Source organism: Nipponia nippon, unplaced genomic scaffold, assembly GCF_047370975.1.
Source record: "Nipponia nippon isolate SJK-2023a ecotype South Korea unplaced genomic scaffold, ASM4737097v1 scaffold_5, whole genome shotgun sequence".
NCBI classification, from domain to species: Eukaryota; Metazoa; Chordata; class Aves; order Pelecaniformes; family Threskiornithidae; genus Nipponia; species Nipponia nippon.
In genome coordinates this window covers 11,077,708-11,092,120 of record NW_028262369.1, presented here as the reverse complement: position 1 = coordinate 11,092,120, position 14,413 = coordinate 11,077,708, and the positions used below count along the sequence as shown (strand labels likewise).

General features: G+C 35.4%; 1 protein-coding gene across 6 annotated transcripts in view; it reads right to left on the bottom strand.

Moving 5' to 3' along the window:
* TRRAP (transformation/transcription domain associated protein) overlaps positions 1–14,413 on the bottom strand; it is a 103,216-nt gene that overhangs the window by 47,067 nt on the left and 41,736 nt on the right. For all 6 annotated transcript variants that reach the window (XM_087731728.1, XM_087731727.1, XM_087731732.1 and 3 more), the window contains 16 exons: positions 14,114–14,233; positions 13,590–13,754; positions 13,036–13,217; positions 12,553–12,751; positions 12,008–12,136; positions 11,112–11,378; positions 10,313–10,519; positions 9,258–9,416; positions 9,040–9,174; positions 8,740–8,850; positions 7,342–7,488; positions 5,073–5,286; positions 4,249–4,374; positions 2,130–2,276; positions 860–1,062; positions 48–169 (listed from right to left, as the gene is read on the bottom strand). In XM_087731728.1, the coding sequence (XP_087587854.1) occupies positions 48–169; positions 860–1,062; positions 2,130–2,276; positions 4,249–4,374; positions 5,073–5,286; positions 7,342–7,488; positions 8,740–8,850; positions 9,040–9,174; positions 9,258–9,416; positions 10,313–10,519; positions 11,112–11,378; positions 12,008–12,136; positions 12,553–12,751; positions 13,036–13,217; positions 13,590–13,754; positions 14,114–14,233 (2,633 nt within the window). The remainder of the gene's footprint in view (positions 1–47; positions 170–859; positions 1,063–2,129; positions 2,277–4,248; positions 4,375–5,072; positions 5,287–7,341; positions 7,489–8,739; positions 8,851–9,039; positions 9,175–9,257; positions 9,417–10,312; positions 10,520–11,111; positions 11,379–12,007; positions 12,137–12,552; positions 12,752–13,035; positions 13,218–13,589; positions 13,755–14,113; positions 14,234–14,413) is intronic.

Below are 14,413 nucleotides of genomic sequence, written 5' to 3'. Positions count from 1 at the left end.
AATTATGAACCAACAAGCTGCAACTAAAGATTAATTTCTATAATTACCTGTAGACATAGTTAACCAGGTCTAAGAACTGGGCATTTAATTCAAGGTCTTCTGGAAAACGCTTTTCAATGTAAGTCATCATTTTCACTAGTAAAATGGACTTCTCCCGAAGAGTAGGTGTCTGTGTTAAAGGACGACATGATTAATTTTGTCAATTCATCTTAAAACATGCAGAGAACTGGCACATTTAAAGTACACCTCAGCCACCCTTTATATCACTCTTTCACTTCTGAAGTACTGAAAAATAGCTTGGTAGAAGGTCATAGTTCTTAAAAAGAAAAATAACTCAAGCATTTATCCTTCTAATATATGTATAGAGAGAATTTTAAAATCATGACTAAAAAAGGTTTAAGTTGTTCAATGATTACAAAAATCTAATGTATATTTTAAAATGTTTAGGTTCTTTTATACAGCACTAGATTGTCAAGTACTCAGCTCTTAACAGAAAATATGGCAAATTGAGGAGGCCACAAAACATTACAGGAATAACATGATTTAAACCAGGATTAGTCACACTCCTCCTGAAGAATCTCTCTATCCAAGTTGATGTGAAACATGTTTTAAAGTAAGAGTTTTAAAATAAGTTCGCAGCAGAACAGCATTTGAGATCAAACACCTAATATAAGCCTATAAGATGCTAAGAATCTTTAGCTCCAGCTACTTTCACAGCGGATGCAAAAATATTCCAAACCTCATCAAGGACATCTAAATATATATAACAAAGCTCACTGTCAAAAACTGATAAATTGTAACAGTGCCTTATAGTTACTTAGTATTTTAGAGCAATAATGATTTTATTTTCTCAGTTTACCTGATTAGCTGCCATTGGGGAATTGTTTTTCACCCACTCTTCCACTATTTTTACCACTGCACGAAGAATTTTGGCATCAGTAGATTTTTCAATGAGAGATGTTAGAATAGCTTGTATAAAATTCTTCCTCATTTCCATGCTCATCACAGCCAGGCGAGTTTTTACAAGATCCAGGCTTAGCATTACCAGTTCACTTGTACCTGCTATGGATGCAAAAAAAGGATTAGAATTGTGTATACACCTATAAAACGCCTAGTAAAGAGATTTTCAAGACAAGTTACTGTAATTTTAAAAATAGCAACAACAATATCTGTTACCTGAAAATATAGCCCTAGAAATAATGTTTTCAGAATTATTACTTTCCATTCCTAAACAACTGAGACAGACTCCATCCAAAAAATCCCAAATCCATTCAAAATCCTAAAGATAAGCCTTTGTGGTTTCATTTCAGTAAATCTTTGGTAAAAGGTATTACAGAACCCCAGTACTGAAAAACTGCAATTAAACTTGTGAAAGAAATATTATATGATGCAGCAGACCTGTTCTGTTAATTTCCTGACTTGCTTATCTGTCAAGTTTAATAATTTTCCAATTGTTTCCCAGTGTTAATAAAATTTGCAAGGTTCTCATTTACCTAATTAAAATATGGGCTGAGAATCTAACAGCAGCAATTCTTTCGAAGTATTTTCTTCAGTAGCTTATTCATTAATAAATTAGTGATCTTTACTAGCACTGAATTTTCTTCTACAAGAACATCTGATTTTTTTCAATGACTCATGACCTAATTCACTTGATGACAGACAGAACTGTACAGACTGAAATAGATGCTATTTTAAGACAAAAACATCAGCTCCAACAACATAATTTCAAAGAGTTGTTCCAATATTATCAAATATGAAGGAGTAAAAACAAAGTGAAAGCACAGAACAAACAAAAAAATTCAGCCCCTCTCCCCTCAACATTATAAACTCTTGAAGAATTTCAGTATTTCGATACATGCTGTAGCTCAAGAAATATTCACTAACCATTCACTGAAATGTTTGGGTTAATACTGAAATTCATATACTGGGCAGGTAACAGGAACTCAAAGTGCGGTTTTATCCTTCAATACTTCAGTAATATTTCTCACTAATGCTGAGGTATTTTTCAACACATAATAATAACACACACAAAACTCTACAAAATCATTTGAATCCCTTTAGGAGTAAGAGATTTTAATACTTTACAAGACTTCTAATCATTACCATCCTTAAACTATGTTATGTAATACCTGTATTTGCTTCTGCTGTTCCTGCTGTAGCCTGTGGGTTTAAGTGTTCCCTGACCATCTTCTGCAGAGATCGCATAAAAACTGAAATCAATCTGTCAATATAGCTGGGATTGTTACTGCATGCAGACTTCAGAATCATTAAAGTACCTGCAGATAAAAACAATACTTAAGGACGTAAAACTTTTATTGACCATGACCCGAGTAAGACATAGGTTTATAACGTGGATGTTCTCACTCTATGAAAAAACACACGAAAATGTTCTAGCTGCATTTTGTCCTGCCATGAAAGAAGTATAGGACTACCCGAGTTACAGACACTAGAAGTGTGGATAGATTTGAGGAAAAGTTTGTCTCAACTTTAGTCTAAGACTAAAATGTTATTTGTGCATTAATCAAAATATTTGAAAGTTTTCTATGTAAGCGTGTGATGGAGGGCAAGGGGTAGAGGGCAAGGGGTAGAAAGGGAGGACAGAAAGAGAAGGATTAAGAGCAGCTACTTCTCCAAGTCCTTGGGAAAAAAAAAAAAAAAAAAAAAAAAAAAAAAAACAGTTAACCAGGCAAAATGAAACTACTCCTAATGTTGCACACTTGCTTTAGTAGCAAAAAGTAGCAAAAAAAATTTTTACATTAATAGGCCTAGGTTTAGTAATTAAAAACAAAATCTAAAAAAAATTACATCTTGGTTTTCTAATCTAGAAACTTTATGAAGTTTCATATACCAGTTACTGTAGATTGGAAGAGTTAACACTATTGAAACTGTTAATTTCAGCACAGTTTATGAATGCACAATGCCTACAAGATCACAGTCCCTTCAAATTACACAGTTGTTAACAATGCCTATCCTAATATAAGCTTATCCATACACATACAAACCAATCAGTTTTAGCAATATTTATGCTTTAAAATACTTAACTCTTTAAAAAAAGTACATGCATCCTGTCAAACTATATCCTCTAAAAAACCTGCAGCTATCCCTTTCCTTACTGCAACTTCATAATTCAAGAAAAGCCTACAACAATATTTATAGTAAGCATGCTTTGTTCATTGAATGGCTGCTTCAGAAGTTTTTATTTCTTTTCCTGCTCAGGTGTGCACAAAATTTGGCACACAAACTTCAGCCTTTTAAACACAAAATTAATGAGATATGCACCACCTGATGGTTAGATTGTAGTGCGGCTTTTAAGTGAGCTCTGGACACAGTGTAAGGAACATCCTTCTTGGTTAGTTTGTTGTAAAGCACATCCTGACATCTGACGAATAGGCAATTCCCAAAGCAAAATTACAACTATCTACACAGATCACAGAGTAGAATAGTGAAGGACATTTGCCATTTAAATCAGCAAGTTTTCCAAAATTGTGCAATTTCAGGTCTGCATTACCAACACAACCAGTTCTGGGCCAAACTGTATTATTCCCATATATCTTTGTAATTGTAATATGTAGCTGAACTCTCTACCAGTTAAGTAAGTACAAAGAAGAAAAGAAGAACATTTCAGCTCTTCAGAATGGTATAGGCTAAAAATTCAGATTTGCTCACTCAAGAAAAAATAGTATTTTTGTAATTTCTTACTTACTGAGAATTCAAGATCTAAAAATACATAAATCTTTCTGCACTATTTAAATCAGCTGATAAATGAGGCTTTAAAAACAAATGAAAAAGAAAGTATAAGGCAATAACATATAAGAATGTTTGTTACACAGAGTCCTTGAAATATCCTATTGTATCTCAGAGTAGTACCCACAGAATTTTGGTTCTTCCAAATAACAAGTTTCCAGTAACTTCTACTTTATATTTTGTTTAATCTGAATGCTGCATCTTTTTCCTATGCACTTTGAATGCAGAAGACTTCCATGTAGCACAGCTGCAGCCCCCCACTTCCAGTAATTGCTCCCAAGTCAGCTACTGGGAGATGACAGAATGCAATGAACCCCCGGTCCCTTTCTTCACAGATGACAGACATCCCAAGCTCGTCTCTCAAGTTAGCTCCAAATGCTTCCCACAGCTTCCTCTGCACGATATCAGATTTCAATTTCCTTCCAGAAAATAAAAGCTCGTGACAAAGATCATACTCATTAACAGGCACTCTACATACGTCTGCTAGAGATGTGGGGAACTTACCGAAGAGCTGAGAAGGGTTAGCATTAGTGGCCTTTTCATAATTAGTAAGTCCTTCATAAATAACCTTTCCAACTGCAGCATAAAGGCACTCCAGCTCTTCATACTTTGAAGCTACGCTTGAGGTACCTGCAGAGTTTAGAGAGTTGTGTTTACTTTCGGTACCATTAGCCACAGAACAGGCAAGGAACAGTTACACACACGGTGAACATACAGTCATCGATACCATCATCGGAACTTTATCTTGCTAATAAACCAAGGTAACATAAGCAGATCCTTCATTTTTAAAAACCTCTTTATTGTACAACCAAGGTGTCCTCTACAATAGTGTACCACTACTTCTAAATAGCTCATTTTGATGAGAAGTCTTAGATTACCGATTTTTTTTTTTAAGAAAAGATTAGCTAAATTAGGTTATATTAAGACACCGCATATTGCCTAGTGTCTTTCTTTTTTACTCTCTATCTCCCTTCCTTGTTTTAGCAAAACAGCAAAGCTTCACAACTAAAAAAATTGCACTTCCGAAGCTGAAAAATTATAATTGCAAAAATACATTAAATTTATAGCATGCATTCTTGAACCAAAGTTATGACAGCCACAGGTTATTAAGTTTTTATGTCAATGGATAATGACGTATTCCACATGATTACTTATTTCAGCTTTTCTTTTTTTAAACAGAGGTTGAAAGTGCAAGCTAAAATGGACCATTAAATGCAGGAATCATAAAACAGAATATTAGCACATTCCAAAGAGTGTCTTCACCCTGCCCTCAATCACTTAAGTTATGCAGCAATAAAGGATAAAAAGAGGAAGTAAATACCACATACTTGGTTCTGTAGGGAAAATACCCATCAAGCGAGAAAGCAAACTGTGGACCGCTCTCAAAACCTTGGTGTTTCCACAAGTCATACAAGCTGCTACACCTCGTTGCAGAGGTTTGAAGCTGCTAAGGATAGCAGGGGGCTGCAGTACAGTTAACAGGAAACTTAAGACCTCTAAGCCAGTGCAAATGTTGGCAAAGTTGGCCTGATTGGGTTGTTCCTAAAGAGAACACATACAAAAATGCAGTGAGTGAGGGAAATCACACAAGTATTACACAGATTAGTAAGTCCAGATCAAATCTGCTGAAAACCTGTAATAAAGTTGAGGTTTCTACACTAGCGATGTTTCATGTCAATCTTTTGCATAAGTCATGCAATATAAAACTGTAAAATACAAGGCGCTATAAAAATCTTTAACCATAAAAATGTTACTTAAGCATTTACAGTATGTTCTTTCTGATGCTTTTTTGTGGTTCTCAGTTTTGAAAGTTGCCCGCAACCTTGCTGGTAAGAAATGCTTTCAACAGAGGATAATGGTTTTTTTTTTTTGTCAACATCTTTCAGAGACAGGCCTTCAGTGAAGAGCTAAAACAGCATATTGTATATGATAAGTTATAGCTTAAAGGTTAGAAAAGGGGATATTCAGAACTAAAGAAAACAAAAATGGAAATAAAGTATTCCTAGACGTATCTTTATAAACCTACAAAACGATCATTAAGATAGTAAATTAGTCTGCTGCAGAAGTTTTATTCTTTTTTCTGAACCTCCTGAATAACTGATGCCACATAGCACATAACTAAGATATAAAATTCCTGTTGCAGAGGGCTTATATCCTTGTATTAAGTAAACATCAACCACATCCACCTTCCTCGGGTCTGAGGGGTGGTACAGTGTGTTTGTTCTGAGGTGGGGGAAGAAGTGGAGTGGGCTAGGTATTGATTTTGGCTCGCTCTTAGATGCGGTGCACTTTGTCCACCTTCCCCAAATTCATGAAAGATGATAAACTAAAAGATTTGGCTGAAAGGCAAAGGGAAAAGATAGCAGTTCACATTCTGGAAGCATATGAACTCTCTAAAGTTGTTTCTACACCTCTACCATCTTCCCTTCTGTTCCAGAAAGGGAGGGCAATGATGGTCTGTACATAACATGCAGCTCTTCTTCAGCAGCTGGCACGTAGATACTCACAACTTTGTCTTCAGTGCAGAGGAATCACTTAAAGTCATGATTTTCCTGAAGTCATACTGCTGTTATTACACAGCCTCCATCACTTGGCACTTAAATAGCTTTTCAATTGTGTAAGTGAGGAAGATGAGTAGGAAGTCATCCTTGTGCAACAATGGTTGAAATTGACTGCAGTTCTTCCTGTTGTAGGCTATCAAATGCCATCAACAGGAAAAAAAATTATGAATTTTTATGGCAATTTTCACTCAGGTTGCACATTACTTGGGAAAAGATGAGTAAAGCAACAAATATTAGCCCCCTGGAGCACTATCAACACTTGTAAACCCAAAACAAACGGAGCCACATCAAAAACTCTTCCAACAGAAGAAAAGGATCAAAGCAGATACTTGCCCTTTCAAGGACTATCTCTATAAGGACACCGGCATTATGAAAGTATAGCCCATTTAGATCAACATTTGGAAAAAATGGGCCAAAGTGAATTTTTGTGTAACATTTTAAAGTTTCCAACAGTAGGATATACTATTCTTTTATTCAAAAAAACAGAAGAGTGACATCAAGAGAGCTCCTAAAAATTTAACACAGTAAGAGCTGCTACTCTATTAAATAGTACAATACAAATACAATAGGTGTAGAAAAACCCACTATATAGCAAAAAGCATACAAATAGCATACCAATGATAAACAAAATATGTTGTATCATCAAATACAGGAAGCTAGCCTTTCAGTGAATTCCATATTACCATAGCATATAAAATCAATTTGTAAAACTTCCTACTAACAAAAAAATGACCAAAACAAACAAAACAAACCCCAAACCAGTAGGCCATCCAAACAAGCAAACTACAACATATTTCAAAATCAAAGTAATACAGGAAGTTACTCCACCTGCTCCTAAGTCTATTTTAATATTTTTAAGTACTGCAGCTATACAAATAACAACCACTGATGCAATTTACGTATTTAATAATTTATGTATTTCACTACAAAGAAGAAAATATTAAGACTGTAAAAACCAGTATCCAGATGTTGTTAGTATTCAACCAAATATGTGCTAATGAAACCTAAAGACCTACAGGACTAGAATGTTACCTACCACAGTCATTAGCAGCTTATCAAACCACTGCAACTTCAGTTCCGATTTTGGCCACATGTCTGGTCGTAAAGCTGTTTTCAGAAGGTTGACACAGCGGCGAGACAGCAACTCCCCAGGAGATCCAGCAGTGTTTGAGTTGTCATTTACCTAGCAATTAATCAGAGTTAACAAAATGACACCCTTTTGTAACCAACTCATTAATTTATTATGCAATCCAAGCAAGCATATAATGTCTTATTTCTGAAATGGATGAGCTTAAGTAGTTTTATCAGTATAGTCACAGAGTATTTAACTGCATAAAAAGCTGACAACTAATAGTAAACATCACAACCAGTGTCTAAACTGCTAGCTAATTACCCCAAATCATCCATCAAAGGTATATTAAAAAAGTATAATCCCATACGTTATTGCTACAACTCTGAACATGCTCAAGATGGTTAATCTTTTCTGTTTGCAAGGTATCCATAAACATACGTAGCTCTTTACTCAATTCATCTTTATACTTCAAGAGCATGTCTATTCTGTGCAATGGACTGAGGTATATAAAATCCCATGTTACTTACCAGCTGAGTCTGCTGCAGAAGCAGAAGCCGTAAAATTTGTCAGCTTTGAGCTACACCCAGCTAATTTTCCCCACTCTAGAAAAGTTATTTCTTAACAAAATTTGCTGAAAAGCTTTAGTTCTACATGCTGCATGAAAAGAAGTAATTCCATGTATTTGATCTTGAAAATACAATTACAATCGTTATCCTTAGATATATAATTGACACAGTCTTTTCCTATTAAAACTCTGTAAATATTCTTCAGTTTTGGGGTAAAATATTCTTGCCATTAAATCTAGGCAATAGAACAAGCATACTTTGCAGCATGAAGCAAATATATAAATGAATTACAAAAAGTCACCTAGCTCCAGCCAAATTCTACTAGTCATGTGTATTTCAATCATGTCACTCCTGATATAGTACTTGCTTGAAAAGAAAAAAGAACAAACAAAATGCTAGAAGTGATCAACAGCACAGTAAAATGGAAACTCTTTCAATTTCAAAATCTGAACTGCAACCATTCACATTTAAAATTTTAATTTCAAAGCACTCCCTGCATCAAGCTATAAACGTATAAAGCCAGAAGCTAAAGCATACCTCTTCATGTATAATATCCATCATTTGTGAAATGAAAAACATGCAGAAACTGGTTATCAAATTCAATTTCTTACCTCCTTAAAATAAAAACATTTTACTTCTCATACAATTTCGCATTAAAGTTTCTAACCTTTCAGCAAAAGAAAGTATACAAACACTAGAGTAATCCAAGCATAAAAAGATTCTTATGAAAAGACGGGCTTATGGTTTTGGCTACTAATGCTGCATTGGTATTTGCATATCAGAATAAACATACTACCTGGCAAGCAATTCTAATCAAGAAATTCACAACTGTATCTGTATGCTGCTTGTCAATTGGCTTGGAAAGAAGTGCATCAGCTCCTGGCAAGGACTGGCTACGTCCAAATACCTGCATGTATACAAAACACAAACAGTAAGCAACATTGAAGAAGGATAACAACAAGCAGAACAGATTTCAAATATTTTCTAGAAATATAACCTTCAATTCAGGGAGTTTCAAGGTATGTGGAAAGCACAAGTAAACTAAATTGCAGGTTACAATTTCAGAGCCTCTGAACAAAATTTGAATTTTTCTTACAGCACTTATTGCTCCTGTAGCTGTCCTGAATCGTTTTACTTCTTGGCCAGAATCAACAGACAATCCTCTTTTAACAGCAGATGAGGCAGAACTTGCTCCTTCTCCACTTGCACTTGAATCCATATCTGAATCTGGCTGAAGTATCAGCAATGTGCATGTTAAAAAAGCATTTAACTGTATAACAGTTCAATCTTTACCAGTTTATTTAGACTTCCTACCTGCTGGTCTTTAATTCTTTGCAATTCCCATTTAATAACTACTTCAGCAAGATCCACAGCTAATTTTCTTTGCTCTATCGTAACACTGGGAGTGAAGCCCAGTCTCTGCATGGCACTAACCATATGCTGAACCAAGTGATGTCTCACTGGATAATAAACCTGAAAAGATGGTTTCACAGTTGTGTTAGCCATTAACCAAAAAAAATTCTACACAAAAACTACAGAGTTGAAATAAAGCAAAATGGTAAAACAGTCTTTAATCTCAAAGTTGGCTAAATCTGTATCATGTTCAAATTTTGCAATCCAGAAAAGTAACTGGTGCTTTGACAATAAAATTTGGCTACAATTTTCAGTAGTGACTACTGATTTCATGTACCCAAATGAAGATGTTCTTTTGAAGGTACATGATTTTTCTCAAGCACCAATTGTTCCAATTTTTTGCCGATCCTTTTAGAGGGCTACAACTCACATTTGAACACACACAAATATTTTTTCAAAAAGCATTGAGGCATCGATTCCTGAGAAGTGACTTAAATGCATATTAGCTAGCTGCCACTTTGGATCATATTTTAATATGCATTTTCAAAAATGCTCCTATATTGGCATTCTGCATCATTCCTCCCTTTGTTTATTGTTTCCCAAAATACATTAGCTGGAGATAAAAGTTACCTAAGTTAACTCCACAGAATATATAAAGTCAAACAAACAAGTATTACTGGAAAACAGAAAAGAATATGGTTCTGCACTTTTTTTAAACAACTCCTAAAGAATCTTCACAGCTCTGATAGAGCACTACTAATGCATGTGCAATGAATTAATCTCACAGACTTTCACCTAACATTTTGAGTTCTAACCTCAAACATGATAAAGCTTAATAAGTGATTTGCTATTTAATTTTAATAGCTGTTTTCAGTTTTAAATAAATATCATTGCAGACAGCTGATGCCTTTGAAGCTAAACCATATAAATCAGATCACGTGATTTTCTAATCAAACTGCAGTTTACCTCCACAATATCTGAGATACAGTGACTACCCGAGTAAGTGGTACAAGTACCTTGAAATGTTGCACTATCAAGTGCAAAATATGTACTAGTTGAGGAACTGTATGACCCTCTTCCACAATGATTTTTCGTGTCCAGTGAGTCAGCATCTGATGTCCATCCTCCATTCGAGCAGGCACAGCTGGAGTCAGAATAGCCATCGCTTGTCTGACAATAGCTCGGGCCTCCATCGCATGAGCCTTTAGAAGACTGTGAAAAACCTAAACAGCAAAGTTTCTGATCAACATTAATATTACACATATTTACAAAAATAAAGCATTTATAAAGAAAGAGAAAATACAACATACGCTTTCTAAACAATGCAACTTTCTCCTAAAAGCCCATAATTTGGTAAATATATGATGATACTTCATCATCAGAACTATACAGCATATACTTCTGTCTCCTCTACATTCCCTTTTTCTTCCTCCCTCTCCACTGTCCAATTTGAAGTTTTCCTTTGGTCCCCACATTCTGTCTCAACTGAAATGTCTGTCTCTCTTAAATGAAGAGACATTACCAATTTTGTTAATTCAGCCAAAAGGACTTTTCATTGTCCCATTCAACCTCTCTGTTTTCACTTATCTCCAAACTTCCTTCTACACTCTCCTGTCCCCAAATAAATCTGTATTAATATTTGGCTTGCTGCTTCTGTATTTGTTTGTTGCATATGAATTTAACCATTACTTGTACAGTAAGTATCCAAAACTACTGCGCACCCTCTACTCTGTATTTTAAAATAAAAGAAAGCAAACTACAGAACTTATCAACATCCCTTAAATGTATGAATACAAGCCCACAGTCAGTCAATACCTGCAGAACTATCTTCTTATGTATGGCAAATTTTGCAATGATGTGTGCCAAGAGCAAATGTCCACTGTATTTGCATGCTGGGTCCACACATGCCTTGGACAAGAGGCAAGGCCATGCAAATGTCATTAGGCGTCGCAGTTTGCTGTTCCGGTTTTTGTTGTTGTCATGAATGTGATGTGGAGCGTGCTCAACCAGAAGTGTGGCAAACTGCAAGAGATATATCCTGAGAGAATCCAGCATATCAGCCTGCTTTTCCGGATCAAGGACCTAGTCCCGAGGATAATCAAAAGAGGAGAGGAGGAAGGTGAGAAAAAACAAAACAAAACAACACAACTTTATTATCTACAAAAGCAAAGTCCTAGGTTTTTTTGCTTTTTGAGTGTTTTTTAAGAAGACTAATAACTATAACAACATTTTTGATTCCGTTTAATACCCACAAAACAACGTCCTGAGGTGAGAACTTTTAGATAACGAGCACATCTAAGAACTTCTAAACTGCTAATCTACTAAAAAAAAAATTGAAAAACCAACCCTCATCTTCAACAACATCTATTTTATAACTGCTAACTGGTTCAATGAAACAGAATTGAATTACAAAGTTACCAATGTTCGGTCATGGTGAGCTTTGCTCATGAAAAAGACTAAAAATGGGCTTTATATGGCTGTAATCCCAAGGACAGGCATTCAAGTCAAAGAGGTATCATAAACTGAAAATTGTAGTCCAATCCTACTGATAACTGATGGATCTCACAACAGTTCAAAGTTATGATGTGATATAACTGATCACAGTATTTAGAAATACCACAACTAAATCAAATCAGGATTGAAAAGCCAAATGAAAGAAACAACTTTTTGTTTAAATTTTCAAACACTTTCGTGTAAACAAGGATTGTTACCTTTGTTATAAAAACACTAGTGATGCTTTCTGGATTATCTCCTTCTGGGTTTGGGGGTCCCAACAGCTGTTCACCTTCTCCCTTTTCAAAACTATACAAGAAAGCAGGATTCAGGATATGTTGCAGCACCTACAGAACATAAACAAAAAAACAGTTATGTTCAACTATTGAATTCTTCTAAAGGCAGTCAACATTCAAGTAATATCACATGCAGTCCTGCATGTTAGACACACTCACTGCATTACAAAAGGAAGGTATAAATAAAACCTTAAGAAACAGATACACACAGATTTTTCCCCCCACTTTCCCCTCTCCAAGGGCAAAGATTCTTAGAAAGCGCGAACTAAAGTAGTCAGCACTGAAAGCAAGATGAATTGCTGTCTCTGTTTATTATCGCTCTTCTTCAGGTATGATATTTTCACCTAAATGGCTCTGCCAATTATCAAACTCGTTGACATTTAAGTAAGCGAGTTTTGTTGCCCTAGTTCCCAAGAAGAAAATTAAACCTAAATACCAGGCTTCTTTGATTTAATTGCTTTAGTTACCTTGGCTTTGAGCTCATCTCCAAAGTTTGGGTCATTGAAGTCTACAAACCGGAAGAACAAAGCCCGTTTTTGGGGAATACTGTAGTTTTTGGGGATCTCTTCTTCCATGTATTCCTTTAAGAACGTCATATTGCAGAGAAATCGACCCGTAAAAGCCCGAAGCAACTGGAAGAGCAACTCTATATCACCATAATTCCTTCTGTAAAAACACATAAAATAAAAAGCTTCTGTGAAAAAATACCTAACTAAACTACTATGCTGATGAGTTGGTGAAGAAACTAATCTTGGTTTTAAATGAGCAGAGCACCAAGAGCAGGCAGTAGCAGATGCATGGTTTTAGAGCTAATGGCAGTATTACGAAATATAATAAACTTTCTCTTCAATACTGCAAACCCTTTTTAGTACCCTTGTATACCTTTACAGAATTTTCAAAATTTAAAACAAAAAGTATGCAAGCTATAGGAAATAAATGTTTTTACATACTTGCAGTAATTCAGTAAGCAATATGCTAATAGCTTAGGTTCTTTCCAATTTGTCGCAGCCATATTCTCCTTACGATGTCTCTCCTGAAAAGCTTCACTCACCCATACACGTTTCAGCTGATTCACCAAGGAATGTTGGTTTGCTAACCAACATTCCTCATTCTTAACAATAATACTTATGATCTGTCAAAAGCAAAACAAGACAAATGCACAGTCAACATGCAACAGATCTGTAAGTGGAAACAATAGTATAAAAGCACTTCTTTAAGGTCAATTAAGGGTTCTAAAATATTAAAAAGAGTCAAAAACCAGTTTAGATCAATTTTTAAAGGAATTTTTTTTAATAGTTTCTGTTGCCAGGTTTTCCTCTTGTATCTTGCTTGATTAAAAAAAGTATAGTTCATTTGAGTCTCTTTTCCCTTCCTAGAGTGACTCTGACTACAAACACGAGCTAAAATACATACACACACACGCTTGAAAGCCTGTATGTAACAGGCCCGTAGCTAAAGAGGTTTTAACTATCTAGTGCAGAGACAAACAAGGATAAATTAATACCTTGATAGCCTGAAACTGAAGATCGAGACGCATTGTGGTAGTGCTTGGAGAACCAGGTCTAACAGCTGCTTGGGTACCAACAGGCAACAGTAGAGTGATAAATCGGTTAGGATTAGCTGCCAGTACATCTCGTAGAGGTTTAGCATCTTTATGTTTCAAGAAACTCTGAAGAAGGGGAAGAAATAATTTTAATAACAACCTTTAAAGGCAAAAATACCAAAAGGCTATATCATCCTGTAGCTTTTATATTTCTCACTAAAGTTGCAGAGGCTGTATTTCACGTATATGAAAATAACCTCTACAACTTCAGTAATAATCCTACATGATCTGGAAAGGTATAAAATCAACATCTCAGGACAAACAAATACAAAACGGAGAATAGGCACCCTACAATCAGAGTAAGACCATGATTAAGGACTACAAGGTCATACAAGGAAAAAAAGATGGAAAAGATGAAAAACTTTTCGTTCATCAGATTTGTGAACGTGAGGGCTTTTACCTGCTCCCATCCCCACACAGCTTACCATAAACATTCTGCTCCACTGTGGATCATTTAAAGTGGCTTCCATCATGAACAGCTCCACAGTCTGGGATGGATGACGTGTCAAAAATTTTATCAGTGGTTCCCTGAATGGACTGCCAGCCTGAAAGATTCATAAAGCTTAAATTAAAAATGCAGAGTACAGAGTATTTTCTACTAATTTACCAGTACTCAGAAAAATACACTTGACTTGGCATTTATGCAGATACAAAATGTTCAGAACTTCTATGAGGAGAATTTATTGACAATTTCAAAACTTCACTTTTAAGAGTCTAAGACAAAT